At 31.6% G+C, this 26526-nt stretch overlaps 1 protein-coding gene across 2 annotated transcripts in view; it reads right to left on the minus strand.

Moving 5' to 3' along the window:
• LOC106465236 overlaps positions 1-25477 on the minus strand; it is a 56772-nt gene extending 31295 nt beyond the window's left edge. The window contains exons 1-2 of one of the 2 annotated variants that reach the window (XM_013925444.2): positions 25247-25461; positions 5458-5562 (exon numbers count right to left, since the gene is read on the minus strand). In XM_013925444.2, the coding sequence (XP_013780898.1) occupies positions 5458-5485 (28 nt within the window). In that variant the 5' untranslated portion in view covers positions 5486-5562; positions 25247-25461. Of the gene's footprint in view, positions 1-5457; positions 5563-25246 lie in introns of both variants that reach the window. The other variant, XM_022393108.1, reaches the window with a different exon arrangement.
• Positions 25478-26526: the final 1049 nt, after the last annotated feature.

Consider the following 26526-nt stretch of genomic DNA (forward strand, 5'->3'; position numbering starts at 1 on the left):
AAACAAACAAACAAGCAGATATGTAACAGTATCTTTATTGCAACAATACTTATTTAAATACAATATTTCTAAAATAATACAAAATAATTCTAATCAAAGACACCAAAATCTACAAGTCCACTTGTTTTAGGCTTAACATTAGTTAAGCCTTTATTGGATAAAGAAAGTAACAGGCCTATATTTGATGAACAGATAAGTTAATGTGTGTGCATTTTTGCTTCAGTTTAGTTAGGGCTAAACATTACCTTACTTAATACTACTAATAAACTTATAATGTTATTCTACAACCTAACATTAGACCTTATAAACTTTGATAAGCTTTTAATATGTTGTTCTACAAAATGTATACTAAAGTGTTTTTACATGTCTATTGTTTACATCCACTGAAATGAAGTGCACAAATATGCACATTTAGACAGTAAGGTGTGCACACATTTTCAGGACAGACAGAAACTATTATTATTATAAAATGCATAAAACTTAGTTTTCCCCGCTGATTTTTCCAAGCCCATTCCCTTGGCTGTGGTTTTGCTAGATAGTAGATAGGGACTTTGGGAATCTCGTTAATCCTTTCATGCGCGTCAGTAATTAGATGACGAGGCATTTGGCTACCTTAAGAGAGTCATACAAGAAGTAAAGGTATCCCAGCTAGAATGGACACAGTCGTACAATTGACTGCATATGACAGACTGCTGCTTAGTTTGAAATGTTTGAAGCTGCCACCATGTGAGAAACCTTTTACTTTCAGGAACAACTACCCAAAATTAGCTTCCAAAATTAAACTCTTTACTGAACTCTGCACTTTAGCTAAAACACCTTATCGCACTATAGTTATTAAAATCTTCCTTTAAGCATATGGCTTGAAAAGTGTTATGCACCAAGTTTTCCTGAACAATGTTTATCCTCAACTTTTCTATCCTATCAAAGTAATGCATTCTAAAAATGAACCCATATGAAGTTTGATTTTGGGACCCTCATTATATTTAATATCAAATAAAAATGAGGACAAATATGCACATAACTAAGAAATAGCACCGTATTAAAATCAAAAATTACCAACTGCAAAAAATAATTCTAATGACATACTGCTTTATTTATAGATTTATTTTCAATGACACACCAAGAAGATTACAAAACATATCATGATAATATATCACAAGTTTTGAAATTAAAACTACTACAGTTATTGTACAGAAGTACAGTACAAAGACAGCTTAAAGTAATATATGAAAGAGGTGTCCTGTACTTTAAGTTAAAAATCACATAATGGCTAAATGGAATTAAGAAAAAAAACAACATATCATAGGAAACTTGTGCCTTTTGACATTTTCCATTTCAATCCCATTCTTAGTTATTACATTTTTAAACTGTAAAATAATTGAGGAAAAAGTGAACAAAATAGTGAATACAGGAGAACAATATTTGGACAAAACATAAACTGACAAAGATGTTAGTACAAAATTTTGGTTCTTGGTCAGATTTTAAGAAATCTTTCATTTTCTTGATAGTAAACAAGTTAAGACAATAGACAAATCACAAACACCTTTAATATTATGAACATATATCATCACAAAAAAAACTGTAGATCATAAATAAGGATCAGAATAATGCATAAAAAGCAAAACATCCTATATATATACATAGTGAACTGTGGTGTTTGTCCGAGTGTTCTTCTGTCACCTGTTTACGGCAGGCTGTTTCCTGAGCTCCATTTGTAAAGATGAGCACAGAACAGGATATTCTACACTATTAGGAATTATTTACACCATCATTTACATTTCAAAATGTTATGTAACTTAAAAAATAAAAATGTAGATTCACTGCAGTGGGCAGTATAAGTATCTAAGAGCTTTGGCTCTGAGTGAAACCAAGAGTGCAAAACAATTAACTTTTTTAAAGTCCATGAAGTAATTTAAATTGATAGATTAACTTAAACTCTTCCTGTCACTTGGTATGGGTACTTTTGATTGTTAGCAACATAATTAGTATGATATGTAAAATTAAAGCCAAGTTGCTCTTGAAACAACAATAAAACAATAAGTTAGATACAAAATACATATAAAATGAAACTTGAAAAACTTTAAACTTGAAAACAAGCAAATATCTAAAACAAAATAATTATGTGCTATTTAAAAGAAAAACAAACAGGCATATTCTAAAGTTAAAAGTATGCTATACCACTCAAAGTTACTAGGATCATAGAAATTATTAATAAAATAATACTTGTTTTAAAGTAATATATAAAAAGAAAAGTCAAACATATATGCAAATGTTCATTACACAATTAATCACCACAGTTGTATCCAGAGCTATAAGTAGTCATCTCTTCTCATCAAAATCCACAAAGGCTGGTTTACTTACTTTAGAACACAACTGACAAGACAAATTATTCTTCTCTGCTCTGTTATTACAATAAAATCATGATAAGTTACTTACATTACATTGTTGGTTACTACATTTGTCTCTAGAGCTTTAAGTAATAGTCTATTTTTGTCAAATGTTCACAAAGGTTTGTTCAATTACTTTAGAACACAACTGACAAGACAAATTATTCTTTTCTACTCTGTTGTTATAATACAATCTGTGATAATTTCAGTTAAAACAAAAAATGCCACTATACACTATTTACGGCTAAGCTCACAAACACGCAGTCTAGATATATTTCTCTATATCTCTTACTAACTTTTCTATATCTACCTTGAACTAAATTTTGTAAGCATACTTATAAATAGCCCAACTTTCCACTAACTATAAGATGTAATAATACTCGAGAAGGACTTAGAAGGTTCTAGTAACTTGACACAATAATACAAAAATCACCACTGAACTAAGCAACGAATGATTTGCACATTTATGTAAACAAACCTGGGATAAACTATCACTTCAAATATAACTAAAGTTAAAACTCATGTAAATCTAACATTCACAAAGCAGGACTTTGTACACTACCAGTATCCTGACTGTTTACTACAGCACTTTGCACACTACTCAGCCTAAGTGCTACCCTTCTTAAAAGTGCATACAGCAAATGCAAACACTGTTTGGAAATGTGTACAAAAAATGGGTATGGCATGTGAAAATTGCATATATTTATATCAAGTAATAATTCTTTTGTTTTTTCATCATGAGATAGTAGCATGGTAAGTTTACATGTTAGAGAAAATCACCTAATGAAAAACATATTACTTTTACCTTGCAATTTCAGTACTATCTTTATAAAAAAAAAATAAGGATTAAGTTTCACTGGCAAGCTGACAGCAAAAAACAATAGGCCAAACATAAGTACTACATTTCTTTATGTATATTTTTAATTTCTTGTTATAAAAATGTAACAATTAGAAAATTAACAGGATAAATAAGAAAATGTAAATTAAAACATTAAATAATTTCAAAGCGAGGTTTGCATACAAGATGCTCATGAACTACATAACTTGACTGTAAACTAGAACTTGCACAGTATCAGTATTCAGATTTTTTCAATGGAACTTTACACATTATCAGTATCTTCACTGTCAACAACAGAAATATGTTCACTACCAGTATCAACTAGTGAATACAGAACTTTGCTCTCTATCAACATCCTGAATGTCTGTAACAAAAGTTGGCAAGCAAAGTCCCAGTGTTCTGAATATCTTGCTGAATCAATATGAAGACCTTTTATTTCATGTTTTAAAGTCCTTTCAGACTAATACTAGTATCTTATAAAATACCATGAGGTTTAATTGACTCTAATATTTGAATATATATTTAAAACAAGTGGATTGTATGCTCTTTGTATATTGTTGATATTTATCGTCAACAAGTCACAGACACCTACTGTAAAGAATCCACTCTTACAAAACCTGACAGATTTAAGAGATTCCCCCTCCCCACCTAAAAATAAATCTTCTGGCAATAATATGATAACATGGTTTTCTGTGTTATTGAAGTGAAGTGTTAATGATCGTTGCTGAAGAATTGAAAACAATATTATAAAGTGTATTATGAAAATACATTAACAAAAGAAATGTTTGAAATGTCAGTAAGCACTTGTTTATTGAAATATCAATGATGTTTACTTTCCAGCTGTAAAATTCAAAACGAAAGAATTTATGATCATTTTGTAAAAAAACCATTTACCTGCTTTCTTAATCCTGGGAAGGTCATTCTCAAAATTATCATCCAAAAATTGTACATAACTGCTATTGAAACCACTCCCTAAAAAGCAGAATAGCAGTTTCATTTCAAAGTTGTTGATTATCATAAAACATGTTAGCAGGCACATATTAAAATGCGAGATATAAAAAATATTTCTGTATAATTACACAAAAAGTACATTCTCAAATTAACGTAAAACAAAAAGGAGGACAATGTTATGCTGCATTAATTAAAATGATTAAAACTAAGAATCAGTTTCAGAAACTCCAGTTCATCAACATCAGAGTATAACAACATTATGTATGGTTTATCACCATAACTGAACTGCTCAATATTTTACTTTAGGTGAATCAGTGATGTCTTTTAAAGAAAAGAAGATTGCAATAGACAAAGAAAGAACATAAACATGGTTTAAGCATAGAAGTTACTAATAAGCCTTAAATTCGGGGATTTTAAGTAAATTTAAATCTGTTTTTGTAAACCAAACCTAGAAATAAGAAACAAAATTTTATCATTTTTTAGGTAATTTCAAAACAGTTTTAATTTTTATTTAAGAGTAGGCCTAGTTTCTATAGAATTTCTATTGCAAACACATCAGTTAGTAAGTTTTCTACAACGATAAAGCTGAAAAGTCAAATCACTTGGCTAATCGTTTTTTGTCTTTTTGTGTAGACCATTATGCAGACAGGACTAGATATTTGTAGATTTTTCTGTTGCATGTTATAAATACGTGCAGATAAGTAAATTAAAGTAAAAGTGAAAAAAAGTGAAGTAAGACTAAATGTTTGCAAGAAGTTTAGCCATAAAGTGTGTATAGTGGCAACTTTTAATGTGTAATAGTCACAGATTATATTGTAATAACATAATAAAGAAGAAGAATTCATCTTGTCAACTGGGTTCTAAAGTAACTGAACCAGCCTGTGTGGACTTTTGATGAAAAAGATAATTATTTAAAGCTCTGGATACAACTGTGGCAACCCACTGGGTATCATAAATGAATTTATCACCAATTGTATTGTGATAACATAGTAAAGGTGAATAATTTGTCTTGTCAAAGGGTGTTGCAAAGTAATTAAAAAAAAAAAAAGAGAAGTATTTAAAGGTCTGAATACAACTGTGATAATCAATATTGTATATACATTTAACTTGTTTTGAATATATTATTTTAAAACAAATGGATTGTGTACTGTCCAATTCTTGAAATTTATCACCAACAAGTCACAGACACCTGCCGTAAAGAAATGAGGCCCTTATAAAAATCTGATACAAAATCTATTTATCTTGCTCTTTTTATTTCTAAACAAAAACAACATTTCTTACCTTCAAATGCTTTGTAGTAAACCAACATGGAGTAAACTTATCCAGATGATGCGAGTATTTCTGTAACACCATGATGCGAAATTTAAATGCAACTCCTTTAATAACCTACAAAAAAAACACAATTAACAAATATAAAATTTTACTTATTTTTAATACAATTAAAATAACATTACAGACAATAAGGGGACATTCGGTAGTCCCTGCACATCCATACACAAGAGAAAATGCTAATTTAAGCTCACCCTTTGTTTTTTAAGAAATCATTCCCTTGTTGAGCTCTTTTATGGTGCAAAACCCACAACTTCCAACAGCAACTCATTCCAAATGCTAATTTGCTATTATAAAAATAAAAGCATCTTAACTGTAGCCTAGCATTTCTCTTCCATATCTTTAAACTTCTGTCTTCAGAATACAGTACAAAAAGCTGTGGTTCATCACAAGCAACCAAAATTTGTCTCTGTCTAATTTGTATTTGCCATCAGTGACTGTGCAAGTGGGAATGTCTGATACAAAATACAAGAAGTAGTTTCTGCTACAAGTAACTAATGCTTTTTCCTGTATCAGTCTTTTTAATAGTCTTCTATTGTTCTAATGCTTTTTAAAACTCAATAAACTTGGAAATGCGCATTGCACGGGTTATTTACTGCCTAGAAACTATAAAAACATTGAATCTCCACAACTAGAGTTTATAAGCCATGACTAAGTTGGTGAGAGAAACAGGACAAAATGTCTAATTGGCAACATCAATTCAATTCATGTATTGTTTAAAAAGAGATCATCAAATGACAGAAAGAGAAGATGAAAATCAAATAAAATGCCAAATCCCTCAAAAAAGTGAACTAAAAAAGTTGAAACAGTTTAAAAATTTGGAATTATATTGGTTTTTAAACATACAACTGGCTCAAGAAAGAGGAATGATTCAACTTTATTTTTTAAAACTTCCAAAGATGAATATTTTGTATTTTTAATATTCCATCTTAGTTAGTACTTTATATTAGCAAATTATTTGTACCAATTTTAATATCAGTGGAATGCATTACTGAATAATTGGAACTAACGAACTAGGAATATTTTAGGGCCTCTAAATTTTTGTTTCATCGTTTCTTTCCTTTAGAATGAAAACACACTGGGCTATTAGTTGTGTCCACTGCAGGGAATTGAATCCCAGATTTTAGTGTTGTAAGTATGTAAACTTACCACTGTCCCACTTGGGTTACCCTACATTTTCAAATTATTACTAAATTACAAAATCTAGGTTCCAGATGCCTTGTTAAGGGTGGTTTTAAATGGTTATTTTTTAATTCTCAGGAGCCTTGAAGGACCAAATGAACTCTTGTTGTCCACATATAATGTTACTTAAACTGTAAGATCCATTTTTGAAAAATCATACCAAGTAAACTATTTAGCTTAGAGACAGACAGTTTATAGCACATATAAAAATAATGTTAAAAGTTTTATTTTACAGCATACAATCATCATAGTCCAACATATGCACTATGAGTTACACATAAAATGTTCAATCTGTTGGCATGTTCAATCTCATGCCAACTGTTTTACAATGTCACATGAGTAACTTTTGTGAAGGCTTCTTGGAAATGTTGACACACCTCATCCTTTCCCATAATCTTACTGACATAAGCCATGTCCTTTATGACGCCCACAAGAAATTCATAGGCATAATGTCTGGAGAAAATGGGAGCCAGCTAACCAACCCTCCTGCCTAATACATTAATTGACTGGGGTATGTTTCATCAAGTGAGTTACAGATGCTAAGGCTCCAGTCTGAAGAGGTATCATTCCACTGGAATAAAATGTTAATAACTTCTATTGTTGTGTACAAAAACTTTAAACATTATTCTTGCATGTGCAACAAACCATATGTCTCTGTTAAAGTTTTTCCAATGTGATTTTTAAAAAGTATTTCCAAAATTCTTAGGCATCCTGTATAATACACTGATCTACTTAACCTTACTAATAACTAGACTTTTTTTACTGAACAAAACTTAACATTATATGTAAACATTGGTAATACTCTGTTTCTCTTATTTTTTTCATTCATGTTTGAAGAAGTAATTTTTGTTCTGAAACTTTTAGCTTCAACAAGAAATATATGTACACAACTGTTAGTAGAGTTAAAAACTATTCTATGAACTTTCATTATTCAGATAATTAACATAAAAAAAAATTAGTTCTAATGCCAAACAATTCATCATTAGCTGCTAGTTAGCTGTTTGCTGTATAAACTTTACTGCAATTCTTTAAAAGTGTATAAGACAAATTTTGCACCTACTTGCAAAAATGTTTGTTTACATCCAACAACTAATAAATGCTTGCTTTAATACTTGGATAGAAGTAATACGTTATATTACACCTTTACATTTTTGCATTTGGATTCCTTATTTGATTTCCAAGAAGCAATAATTAGCCATTTGGCCCATATAGGCCACAATTACCTAAACCACACTACATACAGAAACCACTTTTCTTATATCCATCCATGATCTCTAAAATGCCCAACCAATCTCCTCTTACATTCCTGCAAAATTACAGCTTCTACCACACCTGTAGGAATATTATCACACATACCAACCACAAAATAAGAAAAGATATGCTGTCTTAACAAAATTCATATCAGTTGAGTTTTCCTTACTTTACACTTGTGGCTATATAATCTTAGTGTTGACAAATATTTTTATCAAAGTCATCTAGGTTTACTGATTCTAAATATGTAACAAAAAAATGTTTAAAAAAATCACTTATGTTCACTGGAGTGCTTCTCCATCAAAAACATGTTAAAATTTCAACATATTCCCATATAACCCTACAAACATGGAATTATTCTGACAGTTCTTCTTTTAACCAAATATCCAAATTCTCAACCTTTTCGTTTTAAATACACTGATCAAAATTGAACACAATATTCCAAACAGTTTGACCAGCACCATGTAATGTGAACTGATGATCTATTCAACTTAATATATATATATATAGAACTTCAAATTCTGTTTGTCTTGTTACTAGCTTATGTAAATTATCTATATTATATATATATATACACACACATATAAAAGACTTAAGAGATGTGGTAATGAATTAACTTCTGATCAAAGTATGCTACCTAGATGGATCATAAATAAAAATTGACTTCTTTATGAGTATAGTTTAATAAATTTACTGTTCTTGGATTCTTATATAGTCAGATAAAAGATGTTTTATAAAGCCATTGAATAAAGTTTGAAATTTTATTGGATAGTCAACATCATTTCACAAGGATAAAATCTGGTCTTACTAATCTTTTGACATTCTTTGAAGAGGTTACTGCTTATGTAAATGAGGATAAGGATGTGGATTTGTTGTACTTGGATTTTCAGAAAGCATTTAACAAAAAAAAGCTTGTTAAAACACTATTTTTATGGGTATGGTGGATAAGTTGGGTTGCTGGATAGAAAAACAGTTGGATGGCATAAAACAGTGAAACTGGATTGATGTTACTTCAGGGCTCAATGTTCAGACCTGTGCACTTTCTGATTTACATCAATGACAGATAAATGAATGCTCAATAAATTACTTAAGTTTGTGGATATTAACTTAAAATGTTGTAAAGAGTTAAATAAACAATCCATTCAAAAGCTGTATCTTTTGACTTTTATTTAAATCCTACGATGTTTTCAAAATATTTTCATGCAGGAAAACGAGAGGACACAAGCTTAGAATATGGAAAACTCAGAAAGAGCTCAATTAAAACTGTGCTACTTTTATTCCAGGGTGTTCAGGTGTGGTAGAAGTTGTAACATGGAAAGTTTAAAAGCAGATTGGATGAGGATTTTAGAAATTAGGGCTGAATATAAGAAAAAGAATATTTTTATGTACTTTGTAGTACAGTGGTAGTACTAGCAGTAGCAAATGGAAAAGCCTGGAGTTAGAAATGCAGAGCTCATGCACCTGTGTTGATCGGAAAGAGTGAAAATGTTTGAAAGCTAAGCTTTTGAAGTTTTTTGTAATATCTTGTTTCAATCTGTTTAAGGATCTGATGAATATTCTTATGTGTAATAATTTGCATCAATAATAAAAAGTTGATATAATATGATTGGCAAATGTTAATAGTAGGATTAAAGTTCAAAATTAGGGCTTGGTGGTGTGTTAAAAATGTTAGATTAGGCTTAGTGAGTAAATGCAACTTTACTGCAATTCAGCTTACTGGTAAGTTATAAAAGAGGCTACACAAATGGTATTATTACAGAAATACTTATTTTATAGATAAACTTAATTATTTTAGTGAGAAAAAAAGGTAGTGATACAACAGTATAATATATTTAATTATCAAACATTAGGCTTAACAGTGTTGTCAAAAGGCTACTTGTATTTAGTGTTGATTATTTACTGCCAGACTACAACTTTTTTAAATAATGTAGGTGTTAAACACTCACAGTTTTCAAGGTTGATAGGTGTGGGTAATAGGTTTTAATTGGTACCTCAGAACTGACATGTTCTTTTAAGGAAGATAGTAGTGAAGATGTGGGGAATAATGAACAGATAATTTGAGCTATGACCAAAGAAATAATTTTAGTTGTATATTATAGCATTCTTCTGGAGAAGATGCATATTTCACAATTACTGTAATTTAGAGTTATTATTTTAATGTATTTCAGTTAGTTTAGTTGGGACTGGACACTTTTAGGTTTCATTACTATAGGTACAGCTAAGCCTGAAGTTATGACAGACATTTTACCTTCCTTTAGGTTTTAGGTAACTAGTAATACTAAAGATAGCTAAGCAAAGAGGAGAGTTTATATAATTTAAAAGATTAAATCAGTATTTCTATTACTATTTGATACCTTCTGGGAATTTAGTGCATGCAACTAGAAACATGTTAGTTAAATTTAAATGTATAACTACTGGTTAATAGAAGATTTAATGTTACATTTATCTATAGTTTAATACCATTTAATCTACAATTTGGCTTAGTGTTAGTAACTTGACTTTAGCTATATTTAAGCTTATTCAGTTGTTGATAAGTTACAAAACTAGCTAAGTAAGGTATATTATTAAAATAAAATAAACTTCTCATTTTAAAGATAAACTGATTTACTTTAATGAGAAGGTACAGTAATGATAAAATAATTTATTATACCTAACCCTAAGATAAGATTTAATAGTGTTGTCAATAGGCTATCTGTATTTATTATTGATTACTTATCCCCAGGCTGCAATGGTTAAGAGCTGTGCAAGTGTTAAGCACCAGTAGTTCATTAGGTGCAATAATAGGGGCAAGGAGTGGGTTTTATTCAGTTGTAGCTGAAATGCTCATTTAAGGAAGCTAGCCACATGTGATGTTGTATAACTTGTAAATAGAATATATAGCCTGGAGGAGAAATTGAGGGCTGTTCTAAATAGGATAGAGGCCATGGATAAAGATAAAAGTAAACTGCAGGAAATGACAGCAGTATTTAAAGTGAAAATTAAGCTTTTACATGTGAAAGGTACAGAAGCTAATGATAACCAATGAAATTAGAAACAGTAATATGGTATGTTGAATGCAGCACTGGTTCAAATTAGATGTTTGTGAAGTCAAAATACCAAGTCTCTAGTTTCGAAGGAATTAGAAACTCAAATTACCGATATTTACAAGCTAGAATATAAAATAAGATAAAATATAAAATAATTTTCAATTTGCTCAGACATTGCTCACGTAATAAATCAAACACAGTGGCACCCCCACTCACCTCTTTCCATTTTTGGAAATGCTCCCTTATATACACTTACTTCTATATATGACATGAATAACCAATCGGAAGCTCAGAGTATCCCCCAAATGGCTTTCTCAGCCATTTTAACGGGATTGGCACTATTTCTTTCTTTTGAACCAATATTTCAATGAGGTGGGGTGTGTCTTTATTAGTCTGCTCGAAATTTCAAATTTTTTTAGTTAAAAAATACATCTTAGTTACTAAGCTTTATAAATTATAGTGGAATTCTATAGTATTAATGTAGTAATTTATGATTTTTAAGTTATTCAAATGTATGTATAAAACCTAAAAAAAATATTTTGTTTTATATCCTCCAAGAGCAATTTTTTTAAAGGCTTAGCAACCCACGTCAAGCAGCAACCGAGTACAAATGTCGTAACTAGAAAAGATAATTGTTTGCTCTACTTCTTTAGTTATTGTTCTAGGTTTTAAGAAAAATAAGTTCTTAAACTTATTTCAAAATAGTAATAATCTATATACACATATAATCTATAATAACTGAAATTTGACTGCATTTTGCAAAATACTAGTCTACTAAAACACAGCCAAGACAAGTTACTTTATATAGACCAAAGGTCAGTTTTATGTTATTTGACACGGTAACATGAGTGCATGTTAGCCACATCATTGTAACTTCTGTATTGCTAGCCAAGCACAGCTGAAAGGTCAATATAATAAAAAGAATAAACATATATAAATGTACAAGTTATGAGATTTAAGCTATTTGGTCTAAACATTTATGTTTTCATGTTATAATTTGTGTTCATTCTAGAATGAAAGAGGCATAATTTATATTAATTTTTTATGGTGGATGCGAGATCGGTCAAATCTACCGAACCCATACAGAGATTATAATGATAATAATGCACTTAATTTTTATTTAATTAACTAATGTACCAAAGAATATAGACTAATAACATGCAAAAAGTAGACAAATTCCCTTACCTCTTAAATTTTTCTGGCTTTCTAACCATGCAACTAGAGCTAATAAAATTTCAACCAAGCTAATTGTTAACTTTCTCACAGGAACAATGTTGGTACTCTGAGTGAAATTGACATTTAACTGTTCAGAACATAACATCATACAATATGTCATTTGATAGATGAAAACCTTGATTTTTTTTGGTTATAGGTAATATATAATTAAACGTAATACACAACTATTAACGAATTCCGAAAGAGAAGATGTGAAAGATAGGTGTGGCAGGAGAGGTCTGATTTTCCATTCGATAGCTCTGTAATCAAACAAATTGAAGAATTGTTTTGTCTGAGCAATAACGATTTTAGAGAGAATAATATATGCTTAATTTTGTACTTGGATAAAATAGGGATGATGACATGCTGAGAGAAAATGTGTCACATGGGTCACAATAGTGGAAATATAGAATTTATGTTAATATTGGCTTGTAGGATTAAGAACTTAAAACTTCTATACTATTAAAATATGGATTATTAGCTAAGATTTTATGCTATTCTAATTAGCATAACATAAAGTAGTTTAATAAAATTTTGAATGTAAAACACTAAAACCTTGTGTTATGTGCAGTAAAGGATACCCTTGGTGATAGGGTTAATAGGAATAGAATACTAAAAAGAGGTGAAGTGGCTTACATCCTGGACAAGTTAAGGATATCAAAGCTAACAACAAAAAAGTTGAATCTATTTGGATTTCTGTTACTGATTATAAAGAGAAAAGGGCTTTTAATTGGAGTTTGTTACAGACCACATGATGAAACTAATGAGAAACTGCAGGGAGATAAAGAATTCAATTGTCAATGACAGAATGACCAAGAAGAAAAACCATGCTCAACTCAAGCAGATATCAAAGAGTCATCTCTGAACCAGAATTAAGAGGAGGATCCCACTTAAACTGGTCCTGCTCCTACCTTACATCTGGGTACCATATTCCAGGGTAAGAATGATGCTACAGACAGTGCAGTAGATGAAACACATTCCCTATTTTGAAAAGTAAACTGACTATGATTTATTCATCCAGGGGTCAGAAGTTATGGGCAAAAATACCTTTCAGCTTTACTCATGATAGTCCATGAGTGGCAGTCCAGTAGTGTATTTGTGGTATAATTGTATTCCACTTGGAAAGCATACAAGTCAGTCTTATAGGACACCCCATCTCAACAGTGCTCTTTCCTACCACAAATGTGTTTTATATGTATATATATATATATTGTTGCATATCTGCTTCTTTGTTAATTTCCAGTAGAAATTCTTTCCTAGAAACTTCAACGATACAAGTCCTTTCTTGATTAAAATTAGTTTATTCTTTCTCGATACAAACTTTGCAATACACTTAACAGCTTTTATAACACACGCTATAAATCACAGTGATTCACACACTTTACTTACAGTAAAGCCAGGCTTATATACTAAAAAAGAGGGCATCTAGCAAACACTCGGACATTCACGGGGTTTCTCGATAATTCGATTAACTCTAGCATGCATGCTCCCAGCATCACACGATTTCTGCTGTCGTAACAATATATATAAATCGAATGACTGGTATCTAGTGTGGATTTTGAAATAAGCATACCTAACAAGGCAACACTCATTACAGAGTGTGATCCAAATGATAATGACGAGAGATCCCTTAACAAGAATAGAAATAAATACAAAAGAAATGAAGTCACTCAGCTCTCTTACAAACTAGGTGGGACATGGAGAATAGCAATGGGGGGTAGCTGAAAACCTTACAAGGAGGCAACTGCCAAATCATGTAAATAATGAGATATAAAAGTATTAGGCATGGTCCACATATAAGCTTGTACAATCTACTCCAGCAGGCAATACAACTGGCAAATTTGATGTATGAGACGAGACATTAAAAAGTCTCCGTTCCTCCACTGAAAGCCCAGAGTAAGCAATATGTACCAATTGATGAACCCATCCTGTCAAAGTGACAGGGGATAAGTTATATGTCACCTTAGGATCCACTGGATAAACAAATGATGATGTGAACCCCCGAAACCCTTCAGTGCATACAAATTAACACTGAAGAGCCTGCACAGCTGCACAGATCAACCAATCAAGTGGTAGAACTACTTGCGGGTAGTTCTGCATACTATTTGGAAGGTCGAGAGAATACCAAGAAAATGTGGGTTAAAAACTTATGTAAAAATTACATATGACGTTTTGTGAAAAATCTGTACATTACGGAGGAAAATAGATATCATTTTCAGATTCAGCATACAGGAATTACTGTAGAACATGTAAAAATTTCAAGACAATAAAATCATAGGAGACTTGTGTAATTGTTTAAGCATCACTTCAATTTTTTTTTTAATTTATGACCAAAAGTTAATTATACATTATCTTCATATGTAGCTAAAAATCAAACCTAACTGAACAGTGATCACTTGTACCCAAATGTTCTCCAGTATCCACCCTATAAACCATTTCTGTATTTGAAGTTAACAGTAACACACTTGTCTCTCTCTTCACACTTTTGCTGTATCCCGACAATAGTTTCTCTTCTCTGACAACCTAAGCATTCATATGAATCTTATTGATCATTCTAGAACCCACGAGAAACACATTACTAGTAAATAAATGGTTAACGGCCCACATGACGTGTCATTTCTGGATAGTATTTGTTTGTGCGTGCACTTTGACATTTTTTTCTTTTCAATATTATTTATTCCTCGATATGGCAACAAAAGGTTGTGTAAATGACCCCAACATATTCTGTTATATCTGTGGTAAATTTGTTGTAAAGAAACAAAGGCAAACAGAATTTGTTAAAAACCGTATTATGCGGATTTTGGAATAAAACTTGGGGATCAAGACAACTCATGGGCTCCACATGCAGTTTGCACCATTTGTGTCAAAGAGTTGAGACAATGAACTAAAAGTAAGAAAAAGTCTTTGCCTCTTGGAATTCCAATGGTCTGGTGTGAACCTAAAAACTATGGAGTTGACTGCTATTTTTGCTCTTATAACATGCAAACCTACAACACTCAAAATAAAAAGGAAATTTCTTATCCAAACCTTCAATCTGCTATAAGACCTGTTGTTCATGAACCTGTACCTACTCTGTCTTGATACAGTTTTATCTGATTGTCTTCAACCCGAAATGTCTGGAATAATTTTATCAAGACATCAGGGAAATGGAGAGGAAGTATCAGGGAAGGTGGAACATCAGCATGATGGTTGATTAATGCTGGTCATTGAAATTAGATATTACAGATGCAATACGTAAAAGAAAGACCATAACACATAGTTTTGAGACTAAAAGATGTAGATTTCACACAAAACATTAGGATGAATGAGGATGCATATTCATTTAACATCAAATGTTCTTCTCTTTTCTTTAGCTTGTTTGTATTTTTGTTACCAAACATAATAATAATAAGAAATGTTCATCGTGGTAAAGTAAGCAAGTTTTTTTTCTTCCTGATTTGTAAAAAATCCTTATGTGATAGAAAAAAAATGAATATTATTTTCAAAATCTGTACAGCTGAATTAAGGAAAATCTTTTATTAAAACCAAAACAAGTTTTATGAAGTTTAAATTTGCAAGCCTGTGTTATCTGTTGCAAACTGGGCAACTGAATTAATTAAAGATACTGATCAAATGTGGAAACATTTTTTTGTTGATGGATGGAAGTAAAAATCAAGATTGGCTCACAAAGATTATAAAGGATAAAAATAATATACAATTATTTTAAGTTGAAGAAGTTTAAATTGACTGATACGATAGGAGATTTAGATGGTTAAAAAAAATCAAGAAAGTTGGCAAAACATGAAACTAGGAAATCTAAAAAATGTATATGAAAAAGTTGACTAAAAATGTAAAAATTAAGAATTTCTTTAAATACACAAAGGGTAAGCAAAATGTTAAGATCTGTGTTATCAACATTTGTATATGGGCCAGATTCTTTAAAGTAGGTGTCTGTGAATTGTTGGCAATAAATTTCAATAATAAACAGACAGTACATAATCCATTTATTTTAAAACAATATATTCAAAAGAAGTCAAACATATGTACAAAATCTGTGACAGTTGAATCTGGAGCTCTAAATAATTCTGATTTTCCTCAAAAGTCCACACAGGCTGGTTCAATTACTTTAGAACCTAATTGGTAAGAATTGTTTCTTCTCTCCTCTGTTATTACAATACAATCAGTGATAAATTCACTTCCGTTACTATTCGGATAACCACAGTCGTATCCAAAGCTTCAAATAGTTCTCTTTTACATCAAAAGTCTACACAGGCTGCTTCAGTTACTTTATAACTCAAGTAATAAGAGAAATTAAGTTTCTCTATCTCTGTTGCTACAACTTGTGAAACTCACTTCAAAATCACCACTATAACTGTTGGTTACCACAGTTGTATCCAGGGCTTTAAATAATTGTCTTCTTTTCTTAAATACCATACAGGTGGGTTAAATTACTTCAGAACACCCTTTGATAAGACAAATTCTTTTTTCTTTACTTCTGTTGTTATGATAGAAACTGTGAAACTCACTTTAAATATTGCCCATTATGGCTAAACTGACAATCACACAGTCTACCTTCACTTTTACTTTCACTAACTTCTTCTTTATACCTGCATGTATTTATAACGTGTGACAGAAAAATTTAGAAATATCTAACATTCTAGTAACAATATTATTAAACATAACAAGAAAGCCTTAGAAGCTTCAAGTAAGATGACATCAACAATATTACAAAAACTTAGTACAACAATTAAACTACATACACAACTTATGACTCATACAGAGTTACATAACGAAACTTGTCACAACCATCACTTTTAAAATGTGATGAAACTAAATAATCATTAAATAAACAAAATAATATCACTCTTAAACTAAACAGTCTTGTATATCGAACATTTGTAGGTCTTTTGAAGGATGATAGAATAATGATAATGATGAGATGACTGGGTATTCAAATTTATTTACTTCCTTCCATTTTTACTAATGAAGATTTAACTCTCTCAACACGGAGTTGGTCAATTTGACCAACCTTGTAACCACTTGTACTCGTTATATACTGCTAACTTTTAATATATTAAGTGTATCTTTACAAAATGTGGTAGACTTATAGTAAACATTACAAGTCTTTTGCACACGAAAAAATCAAATTTTTTAATGAAGTATTTTTACTTATATTTGTCTGTGAAAATTTTGATTCATGTTTTTGTAACTAGTCCGAGTGCAAAGCGATTTTCATTTTAAGATTTAAAATACTTTTAATTGTTTCAAAAAATCTCAAATTTCATTTGCATAACCTCTAAAACCTGCTAAATACACAACTTTTTTTTCAGTAAAATGTTATATTTTAGCTGTTATTACAATTATTACTTGATTCTTCAGCCTGTAGACAACTCATTGAAGTATAATGAAAAGAAAAATTGTAAAATCAAAAATATAATGAGCAGTTGTTTTCTTTTTTCTTCATTACTGATCATGAAGTTTCAAAGTATTTCCCCTGTTAACATATTCCATATATTTTGTGTTTATTTTACTGTCAATGACTAAAGTAGAAACCTACTGAAAATAAGCAATAAATCACTGCTCATGTTATAAGACTGTTTACATACAACCGTAATACAAAACTCTCAAAAGCAACAATGCACGCGCTAATCAATGAAGTGACATGCCCCTTGCTCTGAGAACACAATATAGGATATAGCAGCTTCTGTTTCCTACAATACTTACAACAGGAATTTTCCAGGTTAATAAAATTGCAATTAGAATGTGTAAAAACATTTATTATATGGATCAGAGTTGGGCTGAACCAATAAACCTTGTAGGTTCTGAGCCGGGCTGATCCAAATACATTGCAGGTGTTTCAGTACTACTGGTCACCCATTTGATGTGTGTGGAATTTTGCAGCGTAAGTGTATGAAGGTGTTATTTGGACACATTCTTATAAAATGTACTACCCTCTATAACTTTCACCACACATATTTGCCAACCTATAGAAACTGAGGTTCCACTACCATCTACTACACCATTTTAGTTTTGGTTTTGAAAGTCTTCTCTTACAAGCATTTTGCCTTCTTCGAACTGGTAATCAGAGTTTGTAAAACACCTTTGGTAGTTACATCAAAGTATGTAATCATAATTTTTAGTACATACACAGAATATCTGTTCAATAATTTCAATATATTTTAGTTGATAAAATCCATTGTAGTTGTTTCTGTATATTAGCACATCATGTACTCCTTCTGAAATGCATGATAAACATCACAGAATACATCGTAACATATGTTTTTTCTTTTCTTTTCCAGTAAACAACTTGGTTCAGGGTTCATCTTCCCTATTCTTGGGTAGTTAGTTCAAAGTAAGAAATCATAATTTTTTTGTACATATAGATAATATCTGTTCAATAAGTTTAGTATATATTTGTTGATCAAAATCCAGAGTAGTAGTTTCTGTATTTTAGCACATCATTGTATTCCTTGTGAAATCTGTGATACACATCACACTCACAGATTACATATATACACATATAAAACAAATATACACATCAAGAAAAAAAAAAAATATATATATATATATATGTAATAATACACAACAGAGGATACATGTAATATACATTTAATGTTTTTTTCTTCTAGAAATGGAATCTGATACATTGAAAAGTAAAGCAAGAGAACCAAGGAAAAAAAACTCAGTGCAGAAGAGATGCAGTTTGTTCTAAATGTCTCCTTGTCTGATAAAGAAGGCATTCTGTCAGAGGAACCTGATGTGGATGAAGTTTCTGCTAATGTGTCAATGCCTCTGACAGAATCTCTCTATAGAAAAAGATGGCAACAAAATCTAGAGCCAGTGCTTCTTGATTCTGTCTTATGGACAAATCAGGAAATAATTGATAAAAGATCTTCATCAGATGAGGATGTTGTGGAATCACCCAGGCCAGGTACATCAAGGCACCCTACACCACCACCACCACAGAGAAGAGGCAGGACAAAGAGGGGTAGAGCTACAGTGTCTACTAGGACTGCTCCTTCCCAGCAGGAGAGGCCTCTCACCTGCAGTGACACTTGGACCTGGGTGCAGATCACCGAAGAACCTACCCATGTACTTCCTTTCAATACAGGTGAACCTGTGTCCTGACAGGTAACCTCTACTAATACAGCTGTTGATTTGTTTATACTTTTTTTTCCATTTGAATCTTTAAATTTTATTGTTACTGAAACAAATTAATATGCACGATCAAAACAGTCACATCAGGAAAGTGAACACCCCAAAGAAGAAAACCATAAAATGGACAGATGTTATCCATGAAGATATTTTAGATTATTTTGGAGAAATAATAGCTATGGGACTCAAGCCCTGTCCTCCTTTTTTAGACTAATGGTCTACTTACCTTCCTTTCCATAATTCTTGGTTTACTAACATCTTCTCTAGGGACAGGTTTTTAACTATCCATACTAACTTACCATTCAATAACAACACTAATGCTTTTCTTAGAACTGACCCTAATTATGACAGACTTTTTAAGGCTAGACCTGTCACACACCGTCAACTAAAATCTTTTGCTTTACACTACTCTCCTAACAAGGAACTAACTATAGAAGAACAGATGTTGGACACAAAATGTCAAATTGGTTTTCTCCAATATTTGCTAAAAAAAAACTGTCAAGTTGTGGGTCCTGGCAGAAGCTGTGAGTGGATACTGTCTGAAGTTTAAAATCTACACAGACAAAGATGGACAAATGCCAGCTAAAGGTTTAGCAGACAGTGTTGTGATGGAACTGATGGACAAGTACAACAGATTAGGGCACTGGGTTTTCATAGACAACTTTTATACTTCCCCTCGTTTATTTGACAAACTACTGACTTTGGAAACCTATGCTTGTGGGAAATGTAGGAAAGTCAGACTACACTTCCAACAGCAACTGGTTTCTACAAACCCACAGAAATGGGAAGCACGATTTTTTAAATGTGGAACCCTTGATAGCTGTAAAGTGAAGAGACAAATGAGGCATTTACACACTTTCACCTTTACACTGTGACAAGAAAAGTGGATGCTGAGGTTACAAAACCTCAGTTAATTATGGACTACAATAAGTTTATGGAAGGAGTGGACCTAAATGACCAACACTCAAGTTACTACTCTACTGCACAAAGGACAATAAAATGGTATAAAAAACTTTTTTCAACTTTTGGACTTGATAGTTGTAAATGCTTACATTTTGTACAAACAACAAACCAACCAGCAGGCATTATTCCAAAAGGCCTTCAGAATGGACCTAGTCATAGCTCTTGTTGAGTCTCTACTTCAAAACAAACCAGGTCCTTCTGGTATACCACCCACTAGAACTGTACAGGACTCATCACCTCTGAGATTTACTCTTGGCAGGCACTTTCCTAAACTTGTTAACACAGGTAACAGAAAAAGATGCAGACTATGCCTTCCTGAAAATCAAGTTCTTATAAAATGTGTGATGAATTTCTGTGTATGAAATACTTCTTAAAAGAAGTTAAGACTACATACAAGGTAAAAGTCTGCTCTTTTCCTTTGTAAACAGTTTTTGTTTTTTGAAAAAAATAAACAAATCTTAGTAGCATTTTTGATTATTTTTTTCACTTAAATATTTTTGTAAAATTTTTATTTTAGTATTCATACACTTATAAGTACAACAGCAATGCTCCCTTTCATGTGTCAAAATCAGTGTATAATGTTATACTGTATATGCTCTCATATGTATGGCTTTTGCAGTTTTCTAAAATGTTTGTAATAAAATACATATCCATAAATTTCCATTCATTCACAGAGCATTTTCTTTGCACAACTTCATGTGTTTGTTTTTGATTCATGCACTTTGTATGTACATTATTCCTCTTAGGCATATATAAACACTTTTATTCTGTTCACAACTTCATGTATGTGTTTTTGATTCAAGCAGTTTGTAAATCCATTATTCCTTTTAGTCATGTATAAACATTTGTGCATAATATTATTTCCCAATATTTGTAAATTATTTTACCTTTCTAAATGTTATGAATAAACTTGTTTTAAATTTGTCAAGTTTCTAATGTTGTATAATTTGGTTTTAACTTACCTCAGTTTAGACAATTATTATAAAACAAATAAAGTAGGCATAACTATGTATTGGCCTACAAAATACAAATGTAATTATAATACAAGGATACTGAAAATTACAGTGATATTTCGGCTACCATACGTTACATATGTATATAAATATACATAAAACCATTTACTCATAAATGCTTGAATTGTAGTTATACTTCTTAAAACATAGAAAATAAATGAGAAATACACTGAAAAACAAAGATTTCGAGTACGTAACACTGTTATGAAATATTGTGCTTGTGCATGAAATGTGCTAAGCCTCCCAATAAGCCTTGTTTATTCTTCTGGGTGGCGGGTGTAGATATTCTAATTTTTGTAGGCTTCAAATATTAATTTTTGAAGACCACAAAGTTGTAAAATTACTGTATTAGTACATTCAACATCCCTGTAATTTAGTTAGGTCTCTAAATAAACTTTATGTACGTTAAAAAAATCCCATTCCTATTCAGAGCAATGACATATTCATCACACTTCAACAGTTTTGGCAAAATTATTATTTTCTCCTTCAGGCTATTTATAAACAACTGTCAGAGTTAAGTAGAGGTGAAAATGTTATTTCTGTTGGTTATAAACAGGAACTAATTAGTAGTAGGCGGGACTAGACAAGAGCTTTCAAAAGATTGGTGCAGTGGGAGGATCCACTAGTAGATTCGCTAAAAATATTGCTATCTAAGCAAATCATAGAGGAGGGAGGTTCTTATTTTATATTTAGCTTGTCTGTATCTCAAATTCAAGGTTCTAATTCAATAGCTACTTGTACATGATGGGCATAATAAAATGGAAACTGAACAATAAGACAACTATATGTGTATGTGACACACAAAAATCAATATTTAACATTTTTTTTCTTTAAATTTTCTTTTAAATCAAGAAATTAAAACATATATAATATTAAAATTTAAATTATAAACTACATTTTGATACCAATTTCATTGATGTAAGTAGTAAAAATGTTATTTAATAAAAGTTTGAAAATAATGCTCCAAAATGTTGTGACATGTGCACTTTAACCTACCCAGAGCAAAATGGTTAAGGAATTCATCATCTTCTACAATTGTTAGATAGGAACAAAATTAAAAAAGATTATCACATTGATTCAGATCTCATAAGACAATAGTGGGAAGTTTGAAGAATGATGAAGCTACTAGGCCAGGTAATATTTCCCAAAGTGTTTTGAAGGAGGTTAAGGACTAAATATGTGAGCCACTTGTTGCTATTGCTGGTGATAGAATACTGGAAGTAGACTAATGTTACTCTACTGTTTAAAAGGAGGTGATAAAATTGTCACAGTAATTATAGACCTATTAATCTTAGCATCAGTGGTGGGAAATGTTTTTGAAAGTCTGGTAGAAGATGCTTTACAAAGTCTTTTAGCAAAGTTTAAAATTTTGTTGGATAGTAAAACTGGTTTCACTAAGGGAAAATCTTGCCTTACAAATCTATTGGCATTTCTTTAAAGAGATTACATGGTTATGTAGATGAGAATATGGGTGTGAATTTGATGTATTTGAATTTTGAGAAAGCATTTTACAAGGTTCCACGTAAAAGACTTAAAAAAACAAAAAACTATCTCTGCAGATATGGGGGATAAGTTGGCTCATTGGATAGAAAACTGGCTGGAAGAAAGAGTGTTGTCAAAAATAGAGTTTAGTCAAACTGGATTAATACCATAAGTGGGATATTTTAGTGCTCAGTATTAGGAACTTTCTGATTTACCTAAAGGAATGGTCCATAAGTTACTTAAGTTTACTAATGATGCTGTGATTTTGTATTTTGCTCACTGTGAGAAGGATTCTACTGAGCTACAAAAGTATTTGGATTATTTCATGATTTGAGCAAACAAATAGCAGATGCCTTTTAATTATAATAAATGCAAAGTAATGCATGTGGGATATCATAATTTTAGTTTTAAGTAGAATTTTGATGGGAATAACTTTGACAGTTATGGAAAAAAGGATCTAAGTGTTCTAGTTGATCAATCTCTTAAGCTATCCAAGCAGTGTGTGCAATTGCTAGTGGTAGTGAAAATATGATTCTAGGTTGTATCTACAGAAACTTTGAATACAAGTCTAAAGAAGTTATAATTTCATTGTATAGGTTACTGGTTAGGTCATATTTGAAATATTGTTCAGCCTCCTTATGCTAGGTAGGACACTGAATTGTTGTAAAGGGTTCAGAAGATGACTACTAGGTTGACACCTTTCTTGGAAAGGTTGTTATAAAAGAATATGGTAATATCTCTGAAATTTTCTCTTGAAAAAAGAAGAGTCAGAAAGAGTCTGATTGAGATGTTTAAGTTTGTTAATGGAAATGACAGTGTTGATGCATCATCTGTTTTCGTACTTAATAATGAGTATGTTAAGATTAGGAAAAACGGATATTAAGTTTCAGGTAAGACAGGTTTAGTTTTAACCAAGTTATGGTGGATGCCCTAAACTAAAAGGGAAAGCTACATAAATATTTTAATGATAATGGCTGGCTTTGAGTGTTTTGTTATTATTTTAAAGTTAGTTCAAAGGTTCCTTCTTGTCCTTAAATTATGTTACATTAGAGATTTCCAGAAAATTATAGTTACTGGCCATGGAAGTGTCCGAGTGTGAATTTGCAGTTGCAAGCATATGAATTTCCCATTAACAAAACATCAAATTATGAAAGAAGTTTAAGTACAATTACATGTTGGGTTTGCACTGTTTATTTCAAGGCAACAATATTTCCACTAGTTGTAAATTAGCTATAATAAGTTTGCAACGATCCCGAAACATTCTTCCACCATTTAGTAGCGACTAATGGGCAATTGTTAGCACCAAAAAACAGGACGTTGGCGAGTGGGTGCTTGGATAATAAGAATCAATGATATACTAAACAATAGCTCTCTTGATTTTTCTGGATGTTTTTCTTTATGTATCCAGAAGCATTTTCCATTTGAAAACACACAAACAGAACTTTAAATTCATTAATAAATACCAACTGGTCTTTTAATTTGAAAAACAAAGCCATATAATGAACTTTTTGGTCCTTATTTGATAATTCATAAGTTTATGTATAGGAAATATGAAAATTCAAAATTGATTTTTAACAGTTTACATTTCCTTTACGTGTATAAGTTTTAAATAAATTAAAGTAATTTATTAAGATTACATTTTACCTTGCCTTGTCACAAATTTCATGCAATGTCTCAGGTTACCGGGTAAAATTTTATTTGCATTTTTTAAATAAAATGTTCGTGTAGTGCAAAAGGTTAATGTACATGTACAATTATTAATTGATTTTCATTAATTATTGACTATATAGTTCAAATTGCAATTTAAGTCTACTAATTCGATACTTGGAATACAGTGATGTGTAGATCTTTTTGTTATTTTCTCTATTTCAAATTCATTGACCCCCCCCCCCCTAGTTATATGTGTTATTGATTGGGGTCATTTTATCTGTATAGGCTAAGTTTTGATATATTAATACACACACACACCACAATGTACTTTCAGAGTCTTAGCCTGGTCAACAAAATGGCCTCATGTTATTCCTTGAAAATGAGATCAGATGAAAAAGCTGATGCGGATGATTAAGTATTTAGTTTATGTTATATGTTTATGTAATCGTTTTAACTTTAATAACCAAGTTGTACTACTGACAAGTTAAGAAATTTTTGGTTATGGAATAGTAATATTAATAATTACTACTAAAGTAATAATTGCGTTAACAGTAGATGAAAGCCAAAAATTAAGACATTGTTTTTGTCTGTTTTGAATCTGCTTATATAATCTACCTTGGTATTAGATCACAAGTAGGTCGCAAAATTGACACAGTAACACTACCAAACTAACGACAGACCCATACCCTATAAGAAAAGCAGATAAGAGGTCCTACTTTCAGGAATGGGTAACATTAACTTAAGTAACACCAACAGTCACAAATCTACTTGTTCATTTAAACATCGAACTCGTCTTTACGTAACTCGAAGAAGAAAGTGACTCACTTGAATGATTGCTGATTCAGGCTTGAGTTCACACCACATTGCTAAAGCAAAAATTATTGTTCATGAGAGTTAAATACATCAGTCACCAACGCTGACAATACTTGCATACCAAAATGTAACTAGTTATTATAATATTTTGCTGTGTTATACTTTACAATAGTTATCTTTCTCAAATCCCCACTGTGCTACGAAATCACACTCATGTTTAAATTTCATCTGGGTAGTAGATATGCGCATGCTTGTGACGTAATTCTACCCTCTTAGCCATATTCTACTCTTAAATTGCATGTCTTCAATAAAATATTTTAAGTATTGTTGATTCTATTTTTTCGTTATTAAAGGAATTTATAATCGTTTATTTCCTTTTGTGAAGGTAATATTGTCTGTGCACTTCTTTTATTTCAGAAATACTATTGATTTTGTCGTTCACGCTTCAGTATCAACTTACAAATGCGCTGTGCCGCGAAACTCATCCCCGTCTAGATTCCCTCCCCGTATGTATTGTTACGACAGCGGAAGTCGCGTGACGCTGAGAGCATGTGCGCTGGAGGTTCTCGAATTATCGGGGAACACCGCGAATGACCGAGTGTTTGCTAGGCGCCCTCTTTTCTTAGTATATAATCCTGGCAATGAAAGCCAGCGAGATAGATAATTAAAGAAGCGAACAGTAGTGACGGTAATATAAAGTGTGTGTTTGTACTGGTCGAGAGAAAAGTTGTCGAGATTGCTGTGATTTATAGCATGTATTATAAAGTGGTAAGTTTAAAGTGACGAGAAACGTAATATTGACTGTAGAATTACTGTGTACTAAAAGTTTGCATTCAGGAAGAATAAACTGGTTTAACCAGTAAAGAATTTGTATCGCTAAAGTTCCTGGAAAGAATTTATATCGGAAATTATCAAACAAGCAGATATGCAACAGTATACTATTACTACAAGTAGTCTAAAGCTAACCCATTGGTAAAATTGTATTGGTAATAAGCATTTCCCATGACAATGCTTATCTCACTTGTAATTCTTGATGGTTTACTGCTGGCCTTCTCGCTGAAGGAGATCACTGATTTCACCGGCCGCTCCAAACCCAAGGCCACGATTGACCCTACCGGTACCAGAATCCTAAGACAAGGCAGCATATTTTTACAGCCACTTTCAACTACTCAGCAGTCTCTGGAATTCGACCCCAACAGTGACCTGTAGCACCACACAGAGCAGGTTCTCCCCTTTGGCACGGACTCTCGTCCTAAACCTAGCCCTAGACTTCGGACTGATTTTGGGTTCCA

Source organism: Limulus polyphemus, unplaced genomic scaffold (genome assembly GCF_000517525.1).
Source record: "Limulus polyphemus unplaced genomic scaffold, Limulus_polyphemus-2.1.2 Scaffold1879, whole genome shotgun sequence".
NCBI lineage: Eukaryota > Metazoa > Arthropoda > Merostomata > Xiphosura > Limulidae > Limulus > Limulus polyphemus.